At 34.6% G+C, this 20,642-nt stretch overlaps 1 protein-coding gene across 17 annotated transcripts in view; it reads right to left on the bottom strand.

The window, feature by feature from the left end:
• Positions 1 to 20,642, bottom strand: part of ERBIN (erbb2 interacting protein) — a 107,399-nt gene that overhangs the window by 23,756 nt on the left and 63,001 nt on the right. For 14 of the 17 annotated variants that reach the window (XM_019929943.3, XM_019929946.3, XM_019929948.3 and 11 more), the window contains 10 exons: positions 18,112 to 18,175; positions 16,066 to 16,140; positions 13,640 to 13,784; positions 12,259 to 12,331; positions 11,828 to 11,957; positions 11,396 to 11,511; positions 9,833 to 9,902; positions 4,755 to 4,854; positions 1,380 to 1,501; positions 193 to 366 (listed from right to left, as the gene is read on the bottom strand). In XM_019929943.3, the coding sequence (XP_019785502.2) occupies positions 193 to 366; positions 1,380 to 1,501; positions 4,755 to 4,854; positions 9,833 to 9,902; positions 11,396 to 11,511; positions 11,828 to 11,957; positions 12,259 to 12,331; positions 13,640 to 13,784; positions 16,066 to 16,140; positions 18,112 to 18,175 (1,069 nt within the window). The remainder of the gene's footprint in view (positions 1 to 192; positions 367 to 1,379; positions 1,502 to 4,754; positions 4,855 to 9,832; positions 9,903 to 11,395; positions 11,512 to 11,827; positions 11,958 to 12,258; positions 12,332 to 13,639; positions 13,785 to 16,065; positions 16,141 to 18,111; positions 18,176 to 20,642) is intronic. The other 3 variants (XM_019929945.3, XM_019929951.3, XM_073802165.1) reach the window with 1 other exon arrangement.

Genomic DNA, 20,642 nt, shown 5'->3' with positions numbered 1-20,642 from the left:
CACTGAAGTGGTAATAATAGCAATTAGGGAGTTTGCTCACTATTAAAGCTTTTAGTTCAGATATTTGAGAACACTGCCCTAAGTTTGGAAGTACATTTTCTTGTAAACAAAAAGGATCATTATATCATTTATCATTTAAAAATTTTAAAGAACCTGAAACAGGTTTTGGTCAATGCTTTTGAATTTTCTAACCTTTACACCCACATCATTATTTATAACTTGCTGATCTTCATGTGGTTTCAAATCTTTTCCAGAGTCTTCATTAGTCTCTTCATCTTTTAATCTATGTACAATGGTTTGAACAGTTTTAACCATATTCTTAAGCTCATCTGGGTATGGTGTTGGATATCTCTTTAAATTTCCCTCCTAGAGAAATAAAATAAGCACAATTTAAAATACAGATAAATATTTCTTTTTTTAAACATTTTTATTGGAGTATAGTTGATTTACAATGTTGTGTTAGTTTCAGGTGTACAGCAAAGTGAATCAGTTATACATACACATATACCCACTCTTTTTTAGATTCCTCTTTTCCCATATAGGCCATTACAGAGTACTGACTAGAGTTTCCTGTGCTATACAGTAAGTCCTTATTAGTTATCTACAGAGAAATATTTCTAATGTCAATCTCAAAATTTAATCTATAATACATCTTAATTACATTGCTCATAGGGGTAACTGTGAAGACAGATGATAGGCCTTTGAAAGCATTTTAGACTCAATAAAAGTATGGTTTTATCGATAATCGAAAACTTCACAGTTACAGATTTCAATGTTTTAAAAGCTTTTTTTTTAGTAGACTTAAATATATTCCATTTGGAGATATATGGTGTGGATATTGCCAACACCACCTCTTGGCTTTGAAACAGATATACGTTTTCCAGCTAGATGTTTATGCAAACATACATAAAATTCCTAGATTATTATGACTTATGTGCTGGGAACCACACACTTCTAAGGTTAATCTAATTATCATTTTCTGGGATTCAGTTAGTTTTATTATATAAGGGGAAAAAATTACATCCATAAGTAACTAGGAAATGTGTATTTGCTACTTCTATCACTGCAACACAGTCTAACAAAGAAACAAAATGTTCATATCAAAGAGTTCTTTATCCCTATAATATATATAAATAAATCACTAAAGAAAGGAAAGGGGGAAATAATAACCTGTTTTTCTCTTATATTTATACACACTATTAAATTTGGCTTTTAATTGCATAATTTTATATTGTTCTCGAATACTTTCACATGATAAATGTATTGGATTAATAAAATTTCAAGTGCCTTGAGGGTAAAATAGCGCAGATTAGCTATATAGTACCCAATAAATATCAGCAGACCTGTTCAAAATTTGAAGGAAAAAAGAATAGACTCACTCTAGGAGGTGCTTCCCTTTCATCTTTGTCTTCATCACATTCAAATGCCACTTGAGCCCGCTGTTTTCTCTGTTCCTCCCACAATGAAGGATTAAAACTTTCATTATCTGATATGAACATAACTAGAGAAAAACAAACAAAACCCCACTGTATTTTACTATAATTATGAAAAACTATTACTTGCTCATAATTTTCTTTATGAGGTATGTTCATTAAGATAAATCAAGACCAGTCAATGTCAGCAGCTATAAATGCTACACTAACAACTAGGCTGTGTTTCCAACATTTCTTCACAATATCAATGACATATCTTTTCTTCCTTAAAGCTGATTTGTCTTGTTACCAGAAGGATTCCTGAAGAGAATATAACAATTAAGACACTATAGATAGGTGATTGTGTGCAGTTCCCTACAAAAAGTAACATGGTAATATATAAATTATTTCATCCAGGTTCTGGCATTCAGAAACCTTCCTAATTCCAACATTGTTCATTATGTACTGGGGGAGGGGTGTTAAGTCAGAAAGAGGGAAATATTTTGGTAAAAAATGACTACCCCGATGGCATGTAAGTACATCTTTGCATGAAACATTATATATAGCTTTACTACGTAAATAAAGTAATTACAAAGATATTCTCTATCAAAACTAAGGAAAATTGAAAATTTAACATAAACTCAATACTTACATATCTTGCTATCTGATATTAATATTAAAGATGTGACAACTGTCACATCTTTTTGCTTATTAGGCAACTAAAAAAAGCTTAAAAATTAATCCACCTATTATATATCACCTTATAGAAGTTTGTGTAGTACAAAATAAAACCACAACTTATTTTCTGCCCATTAGAAGAAAACAACAAAAGGGATTAAAAGCACCTAAAATTAGTTAATATAAAAACTGAAATTCCTGGAATACCCAAATATGGTCAGTTTGATTATTTATGCAAAACTAGCCATAATTATCATTTATTTTTAGCCCTTATTTTGGGCTTCTTAACCTTCTTTAATCTCATATCCAAAGTAAGAATGCCATGAAACCAAATACTAACAACAGGAATAAAGCTTTGAGATGCACCTTTTTCTTTGTTTTCATTACTTGACTCAAAACTTTAATTGCTTTGTGTTGTTGCTTAATATTAAATGAATTAGAGTGTTTGCTCTTGTTTGTTTGTCCAACGTGGTTCAAACTCCTGGGAAACCCTATTGACATACTTTTTGTGGTATACTTGGAAAGGCAAGCAGAGTCAACAGTTTCCAACAAAGTCTATTTCCAGGATCGAGAAGATTTCTCCTCCCACCTCAGGCTTTTTTGTTACCAGAAGGATTCCTGAAGAGAATCTAACAACTAAAACACTATAGATATGTGATTTTGTGCAGTTCCCTCAGTTCCCTACAAAAAGTAACATGGTAATATATAAATTATTTCATTCAAGGTTTGGCATTCGGAAATAATCTTCCATATACCAATACTGTTCATTATGTACTGGGGGTGGGGATGGGGGTTAAGACTCCACCAGCCTAGCCCAGAAATCTCTAAGAGTTTTAGATTACATCAAAGCAATTTTACACCAGAATTTTTTCAGAACCCCAAAGGAAACTTTTACCATGCCTCTCACTCCTGTCAACTTCTGATCACCTACACTTTCTACCCTTTAGTGTAAATCTCACATCTTTTGCGATTCAGGGCATCAGGTAGTAACATCACTTTTTCTGCATTTCAGATGCCACTAGATCTGATCACACTGGCATATTCATTGAGGACTCTAGTATTTGCCTAAAGTGTTTCTCTCTACCTACGACCTGCCAAAATCCTGAATGATGAAAATGTGCGATGAACCCACCTCAACCCTATAATTTCAAAATTCCTCGATGCCCTCAATTCCAATGTCCATCTGCATTTCACCCATGTGATTCACAATCACGGTAATACTCAAGACCTTAGCTTCTGTAATACTTTTCCACCTCCCTGACCACTACACTTGTCCTTCTAAATCATTCACTTCCTTATTATTGCTGGTAAACATCAAGTTCCTTAACCTCATTTCTTTCTCTTCCTGTAAAAGCACTCTAGGTTTTATTTCCTTCTCTATTCACCTTAGATTTCATGATATATTATTTGCACCATTCTCACCTTTCTTGCCCCCTTTTCATACCTATGCAATAAGTCTGTAACGTGGTACTTCAATCACCTACCTTCTTTGCCCTGGAATTTAACCAGAGAAAAATGACATAACCTTGTTGCTTAGAACCACTGCAAATTTATGGTATTCCCTCTTCCTTGCTCCATCTTCAATGCTGCTCAGGAATTCTATTTATTCTAAGTCAGTCTGCTCTGCCACTCCAAATCACTACCACTTCCCTCAAATGCCCTTCCCCCAGTCTTTAGAGGCAATTTTCTCTTTGACTTCACTGAGAAAATAAATGCAATGAAAACTCTCAGACTGATATTGCTCCCCGATACCTTGTTTCCCTCAGTTATAAATTTATTGTTAGGTGGATCCATACTTCGCCTTTTTCCTGTTTAAGACTGATTCTTCTAACTAGACTCAAGATACCATGCCTTTCTTTCAAATTTATTCATCATTATCCCCTTCTTACATCATAAGCTTCTTGAAAGCAAGGATTTAAGATCTTAAATACCCAGATCTGAGACTTCCCTGGCAGTCCAGTGGTTAAGACTCCACGCTCCCAATGCAGGGGGCGCAGGTTTGATCCCTGGTTGGGGAGCTAAGATCCCACATGACATGTGGCACGGCCAAGAACAACAACAAAGACCAAAAACTTAGATCTAACACAATGCCTAGCACATAGGTGGTAATAAAAATGGAATGAACTAAATGTGAAGCATCTACTCTCGAAGTATTAAAAAATTCCGCCTCAAGGACATTGTTTTCTGACTCATCTATTTCTTAGAGACACTGTGATAAAGGAAAAAGCTTTTCTTGCAGTTGAAAGGAAATTCACCTGCCTGACCATACCAAATGTAGTTTCTGATTCAGTATTATAAGTATACTACTTACAGTGCTCTCCTTATAATACCCATAGTGAAATACTTTAAAAAACACATGAACTCTAAAAGGACTCAGAATATTATAAACTTATACTTTCCTGTTGAAGCCTCTCCCACACTAAAATGCATCTAACAAAATCAAAGGAGTCATTTAAGGAAACATATGGTATACACATACTTCTAAATTCAACTATCTATAATGCTGAGATATTGCCTCTTTTTCCCATTTTCAGAGAACTTCATTAACCAATTCTCCAAATTTTCTTCAAATTAGTAAAAGTCTTTGAGACTTAAAATTCACTTTACACCTTTGCTGTAATTTGTATTTATTTTTTAAAAGAAAAGAGATCCTTAAATTCCTACCATCCTCAGTCCTTGGCTGCTGAGGGAACATGTAGTTAGTAAGCACCATTTTCTGGGTCTCTGAATCAGTCTCTTTTTGAAGAGGTATCAGGGGTTTGGACTAGGGAAAGAAAATAAATGTTTAGTTTTCAATAATCCTAAAGCAAATACATATCCAGCAATACCTCTGAATAAGTACTCACCATTTTTTCTATAAAGTATCAATGTGTAGGTTACCCCCAAAAATGTTTTTAACATACATAATAAAACTTTAAGATTTGAAACAATATACAAATCTAAAAAATAAAATTTAGCTTTTAATACAAAGCAAACTCATACTGTATTGCAATTATCACTGATCACCAATACAGTTTTAAAAGTTCTCATATATTAAGTACATCCAGAGTCCAATAATTACTTATCATAGTGATTTTAATAACGCCAAAAACTAAGCCTTTCCATTTTATATTATTTTGCCCCTTCTAGTATTCCCCTTTGGGAAGATGCTTTTGTAGAAATGATTTAGAAGGTTTAGTCTAGTTATCTGCAGGTTTATTTTAGCTGAAAACAGAGTACTTAAACACTAAGTTGTAATCTCTTTTCTGCCCTGTGTCTCCTTTCTCCATTAAAGATACAAGTTACTAAGTGGCAGAACTAGAAAACCCAATTATTTTGGACCTCATTTTTCCTTACGACTCTTTTCCTAACTGGTTATTGTTTTCAATTTACTTCTTAATATAACTCATACTTTTTTGCCAGCCTACTGACCTAACATCCTACCAATCCAAGCCTCGGCTAACTCCAGACAAGCAGGACCTACCAAATCCTCCCCTCACCTGCCAACCTATCAATTAATTCTTTGGACTTACTCTTGTGAAAACCGTGCAGCTAGTTAATGCCATCCTATAATCTTACTCCCATTCAAACATTTTCTCTGTGCCCCTATCCTTCTTCTACAGTAGAGATACTGCCCTGCATCTCAAACATCTTCACTGAAAACTTTCCTTGACCTCCTTAGATAATGAAAATGGTAGATCTACTCCTTTCCCAAGGACAGCACTTCCCTGAAGCCTTCTCAGATACAGGTTGCTTCTTCTCCCACACCTCATTAAACTCTAGTTCAGGTGGTAGAGTTAGTGTTTACAAATGCTATGAGATCATTACTCCTCTCTCAATTATAAACACCTCTTCTTTTGAGGGAGATCAAACCCTGCCCCAACCATTCTAGCTCCTTTCCTAATATCCACTGACCTCCTGATAGTATCCAACTATTTCTGACTCTTTTATGCCAAATCTTTCCACAGTAATGGGTAATTCCACAGATATAAAATGTAGATGACATAGCCATACTTTTAGCCCAGTGATTTCTCAGTAGATGAAGAGTGGGTTGGAACGAGGAAAGAAGTCTACTTAGATAGACACAATGATCTGGGAGGGAGTTCCCTGGTGGCCTAGTGGTTAGGATGCCGGGCTTTCACTGCCATGGCCTGGGTTCAATCTCTAGTCGGGGAACTGAGATCCTGCAAGTCACGCGGCATAGCCAAAAAAGAAAAAAGAAAAAAAAAAGAACATCACTAAATATAACTACATAGGTAAATATAAAAGTTAAAAAAAACAAAAATTATCTGGGAAGGGGAATTCCCTGGCAGTCCAGTGGTTAGGGCTCCAGGTTCGATCCCTGGAACCTGGATCCAGGGATAGTTGGGGAACTATGATCCTGCATGCCATGTGGCACGGCCTAAATAAATAAATAAATTTTTTAAAAATTTAATTAATTAATTAATTAATTAATTAAAAAAAGAATGGTAAATTCTATGTTTTTAAAAAAAAAAAAAAAAGAATGGGGCTTCCCTGGTGGCGCAGTGGTTGAGAGTCCGCCTGCTGATGCAGGGGACACGGGTTTGTGCCCCGGTCTGGGAAGAACCCACATGCCACGGAGCGGCTGGGCCCGTGATCCATGGCCGCAGAGCCTGCGCGTCCGGAGCCTGTGCTCCGCAACGGGAGAGGCCACAACAGTGAGAGGCCCGCGTACTGCAAAAAAAAAAAGAACTGCTAAGAGTTTGGAAACTGCGACATTCTAAGAGTTTTACCGTGTAGATTATTAGCCCTCCCTCTCACAAACTTCATACCCAGGATCCCTTCAAGAACGTTAAGAATCCCTGCCAGAGCTTTTGATTCCATCAGCTTCCATTCCAGTTATCCATCACTCTCTAATATCCTTAATCTCATTCTCCATAGAGCCTCCTTCCAACAACCTATAAACATGCTCTTATCTTGTGCCTAGCTACCGATTTATGTTCCACTCCTGTTCTTTCTTATCCAATCTTCTTAAAAGACTAATCAACATTCATATGTCTCCATTCTCTCATTTATTTATTCCTTAAACTACTTCAATCTGGTATTTGACATATACTTCTAAAACTGCATTAGCTATAGTCAAGATAAGTTGGCAAGATAGGTATAACTTGCCAAAATATAATGGATATTTTTCAGACTTCATTTGAATGAACCTCTCATTGGCATTTATCCTGTTGCAACTCCTTCCTTTAGGCCAGTTGCTTCACCCTTAACGTAAAAACACCATCATATAGTTTTCCTTGTAAAGAGCAGCCATAGAGGTATGGCCACTCTTTCTAAGCCTATTAACCCGCCTGCCACTTAAATGTTAGTATTCCTCAGGATTAATCCATCCCTAACATATAAAAATATAATCTGACAATAACCCCTTTTGACAAAATAATAAAAAGCTATGAAACCACTTTCAAGAAAAAGTGATTATGATGATGGACTGAACACACATCTCATGCTACAAGTCTTTTAAATACATTTTACAAATGAAAGGAATATATCTATAATAGTACTGGGGAAAAATCATGCCTTCAGGAGCAATTTTGAGAACCCCTGGAGGTTAAAAATTTAAAAAGTGGAAAAACCAAGAGCACAGAAACCACAGCCTAAAACAAGGCGATGGGTGTGGGTGCGGGTGGGGATGGGGGTGGTCCAAGGCCACCTGAACTGTTCTATGCGTGCCTACCTGGATACACCAAAGGTACTTCAAACTCAATAAACCTAACCAGAACTTCACATCTTCCCATAAACAGATTTCTTTCTCTTGTGGTTCTCTATCTTGGTTATGGTAACAATATCTACCTAGTCACTCAAGTCACATCTCTGAGGCTCATCTTTGCTTTTACTTTCTTCTCACATACATGCATTCCTCACATGTTCCACTGATGTGACCTTTTAAGTTATGCCCTAAATAGACAGTATTTTCCTGGGCCCTGTTATCATTACTCTACTTCAGCCAACACTTTCTGTTGCCTTGAGTATGGCAATGCCCTCCAATAGGTCTTCTCTGGCCTTCCCGCTTGGCACCACCTCCTGCTAAATCCATCTTTCATAATGCAGCCTGCAAAGCCTTTCTAATGTATCAGTCTGATCATGCCACTTGCCTGCTCATATGTTACACAGCTTTCTTACCTCCTGTAGTAGGGTTGACATGTAATCCCAGGACCACTTCTCTTAAACTGATAACATATATGAATAATTGACCATGACAATAATGACCGAACATCCAGGTTGCCTGGGACATTCCCATTTTACACCTGCTATTCTGACACTTATCAAAGAGGCCCCTTTCACTAACAAGTATCCTAAAATAGACAATAAATTAGTCACCCTAATCACAACAATTTTCCACTGAGCCTGAATATGACCTTAGAATCCATTAAAAAAATCATAATTTATCAAAGTTGACATGCAAGATTAAAAAAATCTATTTGCCATCCTTGAAATATAATGTGAGTTCCTTTGTATGGCATATGTGATCCTCCATGACCTGATCTGTGTCCACCTCTGTGGCCTCACATCCCACTCTTCCATCTCACAAGTTATGCTCTAGTTATAAAACCACTTGTAGAGGTACTGAATATACTACACCGCTTCACTAATAAGTGCTTAGGCTCATGATATTCCTTCTAACCCGAACACTCTTCCCCTTTCTTTAATCCTATTACTCTTTTTTTTTTTTGAAAGGAGCCGTAAGTTATTTTATTTTTTAAATAAATTTATTTATTTATTTTTGGCTGCGTTGGGTCTTCGTTGCTGCACGTGGGCTTTCTCTAGCTGTGATGAGCGGGGACTACTCTTCGTTGTGGTGTGCAGGCTTCTCATTGCGGTGGCTTCTCTTTGTTGCAGAGCACGGGCTCTAGGCACGTGGGCTCAGTAGTTGTGGCTCACGGGCTCTAGAGCGCATGGGCTTAGTTGCTCAGTAGTTGTGGTGCACGGGCTTAGTTGCTCCACAGCATGTGGGATCTTCCTGGATCAGGGCTCAAACCCGTGTCCCCCTGCATTGGCAGGCAGATTCTTAACCTCAGCGCCATGAGGGAAGTCCCAGCATGGCTCACTCTTAATTTCATTTGAGAATCTGCTTTACTGTTCCCTTCTTCAGACAGATACTTCCTAAATCACTCTATCTAAAATAGGATGTTTACTCCAACCCTGCTATCAGGGTTCCAATAGCAGGGTTGTTCCAATGCCTATCAAACTTTATTTTTCTCTGTAGTTCTGAAACATTATTATGTAGTTACTTATTTGTCTCTGTCTCCCATGAGAATGTAAACTCAATGAGAATGTAAGAAGATTCTATTTGCTTCATCAGTATAACTCCAGCTCCCAGAGCTGTAAGCTTTCAATAAATTTGTCAAAGGGAAGTCCAAGGAACAAGTCTAAATTCCTTAGAAATACTTCTTCAAGGTTTGTCAAAGTGCTTGATTAGAAGCATAACAATCAAATTTATACAGATATAAGCCACAGAGAGTCTCTATAAAAATGTTAAAAAGTTAGGGAGAATTCTGTCCTAATCTATCTTTTTACAGATACAGAAGTTAGATAAGCCCCAAAGGACTTACCGTTCATGAATCTACACATATTTCACAAAAAATTATCTGTATCTAAGTATTTTCCAGTATTTTCCTTATACATGTGTCTTTACATGTGTACCAGATTAGAACTGCTGTTAAATAATCCTAAGTAAATTAGAATGCATAATCATATAGAATAACTGGAATTCTATCAATTTACAAAATCAGAATGTCTACCTGATTATCTGAGAGCCACATAGCAGTCAATTGCTGTAGCTTTGTAAAGCTAAAGGGCAAATTTTTTAATCTGTGGGAAAAAATACAAACAAAAATTAAACTTTAAAAATGAGAAATGTTAAAATGAGAGCTAGATCTAATGGTCTTCTAAACAATGTTATATTATTGCATATGAAAATAGGAGAAAAACATTTAATTCAGAAGAAAACCCAGTATAGGTCTTTGAACAGGATATAAGACAAAATACTATTCAGTTTTATAAGAATTAATTTTAAAAATATAATTCTTCAATTGAATCAATTTTACTGGGGGAAGAAATGGATAATCTAATAACCTCAAAAAAAATTATCTGCCAAGAAAAACTAGCAACTATCCCTACCTTACTGCAAAGGCAAGGACAAATTAAACAATATCTCATAAAATTGCTTTGGATGTTTTACTTGCCTTTACAGAGAACAAACTGTTATAGGAACCACTCTGAGTAAGAGCTTGTTATAAATACTGCACTCTTTTTATTTCATTGTGACCCAGCACTTTCATACTCAAGAAGACTATTTTAACACTATAATGAGTAAAAACAAAGTAATAGCAATACTCAGTAGAATGCTAAATTGGAACAGCACCCTACTTAAACCTTCTGTCTTATGCCTATTCTATGCCTAACTTTCAAGGAACCTAGGGCATCTAGGTCTCTAGAAACCTAGGGTGCTGGAACTTAGGGATCTAGTTTTAGGGGACAAAGTATGGGCTGAAACAAGGATTTAATTTTAAAAGGGATTTAATTTTAATGATTTAATTTTCAACCACACTGGATAGCTATAATTAATAATTTAAAAGGAGGGGCAGGGACAGTAGTTCTTCTTAAATAAAATGGAACAGTCTAAATACCCTAACTAGTCAGAAAACTGAGTTTACATTAAAGCTCTATCTTACAAGCTATGTGAATCACCTTAAATCTGAGTCTTAATTTTCTCCTCCATAAAATGGGAATACCCATTTATTATTTTATAGGGCTGTTTTGAATACTTTGTAAGATACTACAAAAGCAAAATGTAAAAATGCCGTTACAATGTTCTTTTATCACTATTAGTATCTTTACATCAGAAAAAATTATGGACAATCTGTTAACTTAAACACTGTTCCAGTTTGTGATCTATTTTGCTCTATACCTTGGCTGTGTTGTCCAAAATTATTTGAGTGGGTGTCTAATTACACCTTTGCCCAGATTAATACAAGGAGTAGATTAGATTAAAAGCTGCTTTGTTCAACAGCAGTATTAAGGTGAAGATCTGACTTTAGAAATAAAAATGGCTACTATAAGGAGATAATTAAGACTATATAGCTAAGGTCAACATAAAATGAACTGTGACAAATAACCACAGTACGATAATTAACATCAGGTAAAATTAAATCATTCTTTCAAATGAAAATTCTACACAAAAAACCAAAAATATATATGAAAAGAAAAACATGCATTAGATTTTCTAACACATATAATGAAATTTTAATTTCATCCAATAGATGTCTTCTACAAACCAAATGATGAATTACATTGTTACAAACCTATTGTCACTCAAATTAATGACTTTTAATTTTTGCATATCACCCATTTCCTCTGGAAGTGTCTCAAGTTTATTGGAATGGAGAAACAGCACAGTTATATTTTTCCAGCTTCCAATCTGAAAGAGAAACAGACTTGTGGATCAAAACTTCGCCTACTGCTTAACAGACATTAAGTAAAGTATCATTTTCAAAAGTTATAAAAAATACTCTTCTCATTTATAAAAGGAATTATATTTTTCCTTTTCAATTATTAACTTCCATGTATGAAGAAAAGTATTTAGGTATCTCTTGAAAATCAATATAGCTAATTATTATTCAGAAAATAAATAACTTAGTTACAAAATTATTTCTGAAAATAAAGAAAACCACACTGGATAGCTATAATTAATAATTAGAAATACAAAAATTCAAAATAAATTTTAAATACAGTACCTCTGGGGGTAACTGTTGTAAGTAATTATGATCTGCAGCAAACGTTCTTATATTAGTAAGCTGCCCAATAGATGAAGGCAAAGCTTCAAGTTCATTGAAGCTACAATCCAGTTCTTCTATTGACACTAACCTTTAATTAAAAGAGAAAGCACATATTTTAACAAAAGATTTCCTGTATATCATTCAAAACTTAAGAACATATGACTATTTGAACTTGACTTTAACAAACGTAGAGAAAATCTACTTCCACTACAGTTCACCTATAAAAAAATCAGCCTGTCTTCATTATAAATAAACCCAACCTGCCACCAACTGCTTATTTAAATGTTTTTGGAATCTCCTTTAGGTGTTAACAATTATCTGAAAACAATATATGGCATGTTGAACCGAAAGAAAAATCTTCTAGTTCTATTAATACACAAAAATCTTACCCTCCTATAGAGTCTGGCAGATACATTAACTGATTTTCATCTATTTTAAGAGTTGTTACATTCTTCAATGAACCTATTGAGGGAAGAAATAATATACAATTTTCCATCTTGAACTAGAATCAAGTCAACCAACAGTCAATGTGAGCACATATTACATTGGACATGAATCATAAAGAACTTTTAAAAACCAACATATCTAAAAAAGATACCACCCCAACCCCACCAATTCTCTATTCCCTCACCCTGTATTTACAATTTTCACATACATACTACCTCTTAACAGTAGTGTATATTTATCGATTTAACCCTCACTAAAATGTAAGCTTCATAAAAGTATGTACTTTTTGTCTCCCTTTGCTAACTGTGGTAGCCATGCTCCTTAAAACAATGCCGTGATGGCACAGTGAAGATACACAATACAAACTTATGGTATCAATGGATTAAAGAAGTGGTACTATGACCATAGTTTTCTTAAGTGTATAACAAACTATTTTACATATTGTACATATACTAAATACTAAAACAATAAAAACGGAGTTTAATTTAAAATTAAAAGTGTTGAATAAATTATGGTAGAGCTTGCAAAATGAAACCTGAGCTAAAACAGTTATGTAATTCAATTGAAAAATATGTTAAAATAATTCTGATTTTTATATTTAAACAACATGAAGATGCCAAGATTTAAGTTTTTGGTTCTTTAAGATAATTCAATTTCCTTGATGCATCATCAGACACACAATTACACGAACACAGTTGACCCTTGAACAACACAGGTTTAAAGTGCACGGATCCACTTACATGCAGATTTTTTTCAATAGTAAATACTACAGTACTACATGACCCACAGTTGGTTGAACACATGGATGCAGAACCATGGATAGGGAGGAAATGAATGCAGATACAAAGGTGCAACTATACATTATATGAGATTTTCCCACTGCGCAGAGGGTTGGCCCCCTAACCATCGTTGTTCAAGGGTTAACTGCATAGATTTTCGTAGGATTTTGCTTATCTGGCTGTCTTCTTGTGAGTCTAAAATGTAGTTAAGATTGAAAAAAGTTACTAGATAATGGCCACGATCAAGAGTTAAACCAAATTTGGGTAAATTAAACTCTTTTAAAGAATTTAAACTTTATTGCAGTGATAAAAATGACATTTCCTTAAAGTAAAGAAAAACAGTAATGTCAACAAAAGAGTAAACTGTATAACTGATCGCATCAGAAAAAAATTCAAATAAGATCTATGACTTCAGAGAACAGTAAAACTATCTCGTAACAAATAAAATTTGATATATGGAAGGTCTGAATCAAACAATGGCATTAAGTTTCTCATATTTTATATTAGCAAACATTAATTACATGATTTAGAGAGCAATACAAACCAACAGTCTCAGGCAGTTGTTGAAGTGAATTGCTTGATAATAGGAGGTCTTGAAGGTTTTCACATGCTGAAATTCCTTCTTCAACCATTTCAATATTATTTTTAGAAACATCCAAATATGTGAGCTGTTTCAAGCTACCGATAAACTGTAAGTAAAAAAAAAAGGAAATCTAATGACTCCATCAACAGTAAGTGGTGAAAAGTTTAGATAATAAATCTAATGCCAAGTTATAATTTAAAATTAAGTATTTATATGAAAGGATTCATAATTTTTTTTAATGCTATTAGTAAAGTATTCAGTAATAAAGCTAAGAGCTCCTACTAATGTTAGCCCAGCAGAGTGACAACAGACATATACTTTTCTTTGGGAACTTAGCTGCCCATCATTTGAAAGGGGAAGAGCAAATATGGGGATTCGTATGGCTTTAGTTCTGAGAATGAACACAATGTCAGCTGCTAAGAAACTACATGGAAAATAGCTTACTTCAACAATTCCCTGGGCAAAATGAAATAAGATATAAAGTCAACTGCAACCGCTAGGAAGGACACACTCCATGGCATTAAAAGAGAGTGACAGTTGACCCTTAACAACACAGGTTTGAACTTCACAAATCTATTTACACATGGATGTTTTTCAACAGTAAATACTACAATACCATACTATTTGTGGTTGGTTCAATCTGTGGATGTAGAACCGCAGATCCAGAAGAGGAACCCCATAACAATGAAGGAATCTTGGATAGGGAGGGCTGACTATAAGTTATACACAGATTTTTTTTTTTTTTTTTTTTTTTTTTTTTTGCGGTACGCGGGCCTCTCACTGCCGTGGCCTCTCCCATTGCGGAGCACAGGCTCCGGACGCGCAGGCTCAGCGGCCATGGCGCACGGGCCCAGCCGCTCCGCGGCATGTGCGATCTTCCCAGACTGGGGCACGAACCCGTGTCCCCTGCATCGGCAGGCGGACCCTCAACCACTGCGCCACCAGGGAAGCCCTATACACAGATTTTTGACTGCACAGAGGGTCAGTGCCCCCAACCCCTGAGTTGTTCATGGGTCAACTGTGTTTTACAAAAATTATTACAGAAATTTTAAAATTTTAATCAAGAATGTGTTTGACAAACCCAATCAAAAAAAGGGCGGAAGATCTAAATGGACATTTCTCCAAAAAAGACATACAAATGACCAAAAAGCACATGAAAAGATGCTCAACATCACTAATTATTAGAGAAATGCAAATCAAAACTACAATTTTGATTGTACAAAGCCATTTCTACAAAACCGGTTTTGATTCTACAAAACCGGTCAGAATGGCCATCATCAAAAAATCTATAAACAATATATGCTGGAGAGGGTGTGGAGAAAAGGGAACCCTCCTACACTGTTGGTGGGAATGTAAATTGGTACAACCATTATGGAGAACAGTATGGAGGTTGCTTAAAAAACTAAATATAGAACTACCATATTTAGCTCTATAAATATGGTATAGATCCAGCAATCCCACTCCTGGGCATATATCCAGAGAAAACCATAATTCAAAAAGATACACGGGGATTTCCCTGGTGGCGCAGTGGTTAAGAACCCGCCTGCCAATGCAGGGGACATGGGTTTGAGCCCTGGTCCGGGAAGATCCCACATGCCGCACAGTAACTAAGCCCATGCGCCGCAACTACTGAGCCTGTGCTCTAGAGCCCATGTGCCACAAGTACTGGAGCCCGCGTGCCTAGAGCCTGTGCTCTGCAACAAGAGAAGCCACTGCAATGAGAAGCCCACACAGCACAACAAAGAGTCGCCTCCACTTGCCACAGCTAGAGAAAGCATGCGTGCAGCAGCAAAGACCCAACGCAGCCAAATAAATAAATTTATAAAAAAAAAGATACGTGCACCCCAATGTTCACTGTAGCACTATTTACAATAGCCAAGACATGGAAGCAACCTAAATGTCCATCAACAGAGGAATGGATAAAGAAAATGTGGTACATATATACAATGGAATATTACTCAGCCATAAAAAAGAATGAAACAATGGCATTTGCAGCAACATGGATGGACCTAGAGATTGTCACACTCAGTGAACTAAGTCAGACAGAGAAAGACAAATATCATATAAGGACCTACTGATTAGCACAGGGAACTCTATTCAATGCTCTGTGATGACCTATATGGGAAAAGAATCTAAAAAAGAGTGGATATACATATAGGTCTAACTGACTCACTTTACTATACACCTGAAACTAATACAACATTGTAAAAAAAAAAAAAAAGGAACGTGTTGACAATTTTAAAAAATGTAATTTGTTTCTATCTAACAGTATTGAGAATTAAGTAATCATTTTTAAACTAATTAAAACTTATTTGAAAATGTATAATTCATAAAAATGCAAAGGATAGACAGCAATAAGGAAAGTCTTTAAAATTTGATATACGTACCCCTGGAATAAAAGTCAGTCTATTACCATCCATCCAAAATTCTTTCAATCCACTTAGCTGCTCAAGTACTTCAGGCTATTTAGATTGGGGGGAGGGGGAAATATATTAATTTACTTGAATATATTTATTTGGCAAAAGAAGCTCCCCTGGGAATTTCTAATGATAAGTTTCACTTTAAAAAATGAGGGAAAAAAAAAGCAGAGCCAAGACTCAAGTCTTTCCACTATATTACAGCTATTACACAAATATTACTCAATAGATATTCCATAACAGATTACAGAAAACTCCTTTAAGCTTTTGATTACATAACAGGCTCAAGTATTTATACAATTAATAAATAAAACAAGACCCATTACTTTCAAGAATACAATAAAAAGATACTCTTAATCATTATCTGTAAAAAGATGTAGACTTTTAGGGACTCTTAAAAAAAAAAAAAAAGATATTCTCTGATGACCTAGAGGGAGGAAAAAATAAGGCAATATATATCCTAAAAGTCCAATAATAAGCAAAAGGTAAGTAAACCAAGGCATAATCATATGCTAAGTGTATTGTGTTATTTTCAGCTTCCTGCAATTACATGGTAGAATACTGTTCATAACATGACGTTGAGGACCAAAAAATTAAAAAGATGTAGTAGACTCTGGCATTCAGGCAAAATTTGCTCTTAGGTATTCACCCTTGGAGGCTCTTCTGAATGCATCATTTGAAGATATTTCTGTCATCCCACAAACCTGTGTCCAATCATTGACAGTATGATGGCATGGAGTGTCATCATATCTAATCACCAAAATAACATGAGTAATACATAAAAGGCATGTCATTCAGATTTACTGTTAACATTAAGTATAGGTAAGAATTCTAGGTTTAAATTGTATTAAAAGAAATCTCTTTCTGTGCTTTACCTGTTACAATTCTAACAGTAATTTTTTTTTAAATGTGTAATGTTGGAAGATGGAAATGGTACAAAAATTAATGATTCTGTATGATGCTCTGATTCATAAAATAAACAATAATTTAGAATTTTCAAATAGTTAATATGGAAATAGATTAACACATATAAGACAAATATTGAGAAAATGTACAACAGATAATTTAGGAAGCAAAGAATATTCATTTTTTCACAAGGAGTAAAAACTTCTACAACACAGAGTAAAAGTCATCATATACCAGCTTCAATTAAAATATAATAAAGAATATAAAATAGCATATTTTAGGAAAAAAATGTGATACCCAAAACCACCATGCTCCTCCAGTGACTTCAGCTGAAAAGCTGTCTATTTAGTGAGCAAATGTACAATACAGTATCCAAAGGGCAATCATGCAGCTGGTGGTGCTGAGAAATTCTTGTTCTTAAGACTATCACTTGTAACTTAACAGCAATTTAAAAAAACAAGCTTGTAAACATAACGTAAAAATTTTAATGATGATGATATTGTTAATGAATTCCTCTTCAAAAGAATATCTAGCTTATTTTTCTGAGTTCTCTTGGAGCAATGACTGAAGACAAAAAACTGCTTACATACTTCTTTCCTTTTTGATTTAGCATCATACTCCTTTGCATACAAAGCAAAAACATGATCCTGAGGTCTCATTATCAACTCAAAAATAATAGTTGTTTCACTCAATGTTTTCCTTTTAGCTATTAAGTAAAATTATAGAGAAGTACTTTATCACTGAGTAAATTCCTAAGCAATACTCCCATGGAGTTATTTTTGACTCACAAGTACTTTTCCTGATGCATTCTAGTCTGATGAAACTTTTTCCCTTATAATCTTTCAAAGTTTCTACTTCCTGTGCCTAAAAACTTTTCAATACCTTTTCTATGGGTTTCTCATTAATTTTACATTTTTACCCTCACTCCTTTCAGATGTTATCTGTTTAATTTTCCCTGTTAAAAATTTTCATATCTTGTCTCCCTAAAATATGTGTGTATCTTTACCCAATTTTATACTTTACAAATGCAGAGAAATAAACATATTAATTTTCATATTTTGCTCTTGATCAAATGAAGACTTATGGATAGTGAGGTTGGTGAGAACTTACCACTTCTGTGAATTCATTACTTCCCAAATCCAGTCTTTCCAGCTGGGTCAGTCTATTCATGGTTCTATGCACAATGGATTAATAAAGAATTAAGTACACAAAAATATCAATTACATGGAATCTTTTAAAATTTATAGTGTAAAATATTCTTATGTATTATCTAATAACATACAAGCTTTCAAATGTTGATAAAATAAAAATTTTCTAAGAAAAAAAGTCATATTTAATTTCTAAATAAAATGAAATAAGTTATCAATTATTCTCTAATTTTGCCTTCTCATCAGGTTATTTCTATTCTTAAGTAATTGCAGTAAATTTAAACCCCCAGTCCAGAATACGAGTAACTGATTTTCCATTTTTTCCACAAAATAAATTTTCAGATAGTATAAATTAACTAATGATTAGATTGTTTGGCAGCTTCATATGAATTACCATTTTTCAAGACTGGTGATATATTTGTAAAACTTTAAGATAATTAACTGAAAATTAACATTCAAAATTCCAAGAACAGTAAATATTACATTGTTCCCCATATTTTCAAATTAAATTCAATACAAATCAAAATAAAGTTTTACATGAATCACAAATATAATTCGTAGACTGCATTTATTTTAAATTAAACTACAATATACCATTTTTAACTTCCAACTTAATACCAACATATCTCTGCAACTACAGAAACTTGAAGAATGTACAAACTGATTTCATGATGAAATAAACTAAGTTGTATTTTTATAGCTCCTTCAATGAAGGCACTTTTTAAACTAAACTAATTTCTAATTAATTCAAACACATATTATTTTTAGAAAAACCTATTATTTAATAGGTTGAGGTGCTACCAGCTACCCAGATAAGGAACTACATTAATTTTTTTTTTCTAGTTTTTAATTTTTAAATTTTTTTTGGCAGTGCCGCATGGCTTGCAGGAGTTCCCCAACCAGGGATTGAACCTGGGTCACAGCAGTGAAAGCACTGAATCCTAACCACTAGACCACCAGGGAACTCCATAGGAACACATTAAATTTTTTTTAGGATATGGCAAAAGTATGGCAAAATACAATCATCATATTATCAATATATCAATATGTTAATTAGGAAATTAACACCATTAAAAACCAACAGACTCCTTAAATTATGACACAAGAACACAGATTATTTTTATCTTCTCTTGAAATTCAACAAATTAGTAATAATAAGTAAAATAAAACTTGATTAAATTTATCTGGCTTTTTAGTGAAAAAAAATAAGAATACATATCATAATTGTAATGTAATTATGTTACTGACCTACCATTAGAGAAAGCTAATTTTCCCTAACCCTTCCATTTAAAATATGCCATTCTATCAACACTAATTTAATTCATCTCCCAACACCAATTTTTCTCAAAGCTGCTTTATTTAACTCTGATTTACTGAGTGCCTATTCTCAGGTTCTACGAGGTACTATAATTCTACCTCCCTTACTCACATCTGTCTTTGTCCTGAAAACCTGTAAATTAGTTCCAATTTGCTTTGTAACAAAGCAAAAAGGTGTTTCCAGGATTCTTCTCAAGAAAGATTAGATACTAACTTCTATGTCCATAATACTATACCAGGTCGACGTTTGAGAAAGGTAAAGAGGGCTGTGAGGAGGGGGTAAGATTGAAAGACGAAAACATGGTCTTATTTTTCTTAATTCAGTATTCTTATAATGACAAGATAACAGAAAATTCACATGCAGCAATTAAACACTTCATATCAACAAGGGTAACTTATTTTTTAAAAAGGGTACAAAAAGAAAAGCAGTGCAAGGCTTCCCTGGTGGCACAGTGGTTGAGAGTCCGCCTGCTGATGCAGGGGACACGGGTTCGTACCCCGGTCCGGGAAGATCCCACATGCCGCGGACCGGCTAGGCCCGTGAGCCATGGCCGCTGAGTCTGCGCGTCCGGAGCCTGTGCTCCGCAACGGGAGAGGCCACAACAGTGAGAGGCCTGTGTACCGCAAAAAAAAAAAAAAAAAAAAAAAAAAAAAGAAAAGCAGTGCACTAGAAAATTCAATTACAAACAATATCGTTAGAAATTTAAGTTTTAAAACTGATTTAGGAAAATGTGAATGACACAGATATGTAATAAAAAAGAGGAAATACATTGTTAAATTCTAAAAGTATCTCCATCACAACTTGCTGTAGCTAACACTGGCAACTCTGGTCCTACTCATACACCTGAAAAATCTAAGACACAAAATTTCATCTTTTCATTTCATTTTTACATCTATTCATTTAAGATCCAGCTTCCTACTTCACGGAGAAAGTAAAAACAATATCCCTCAAATTTCATCCTGTTTGTCTCTAAAATTCCTTTGTATTTAACTCATTTTTACCTTCTCTTCTGTCTCAGAGGAAAAATATACATTCTTTGTGTTCTTTGTACTGTGCTCTCCAGTATTAAGACGGTATTAAATTTCATTTAACTGCGTATTTAAAACAGCTTTCCCACTGTTCTAATCTTGGATCATAAAAAGGTCCACTCATATAACCTGAATGCACATGACTTT

Source organism: Tursiops truncatus, chromosome 3, assembly GCF_011762595.2.
Source record: "Tursiops truncatus isolate mTurTru1 chromosome 3, mTurTru1.mat.Y, whole genome shotgun sequence".
Classification (NCBI taxonomy): Eukaryota; Metazoa; Chordata; class Mammalia; order Artiodactyla; family Delphinidae; genus Tursiops; species Tursiops truncatus.
This window is presented reverse-complemented; position numbering and strand designations above follow the sequence as displayed.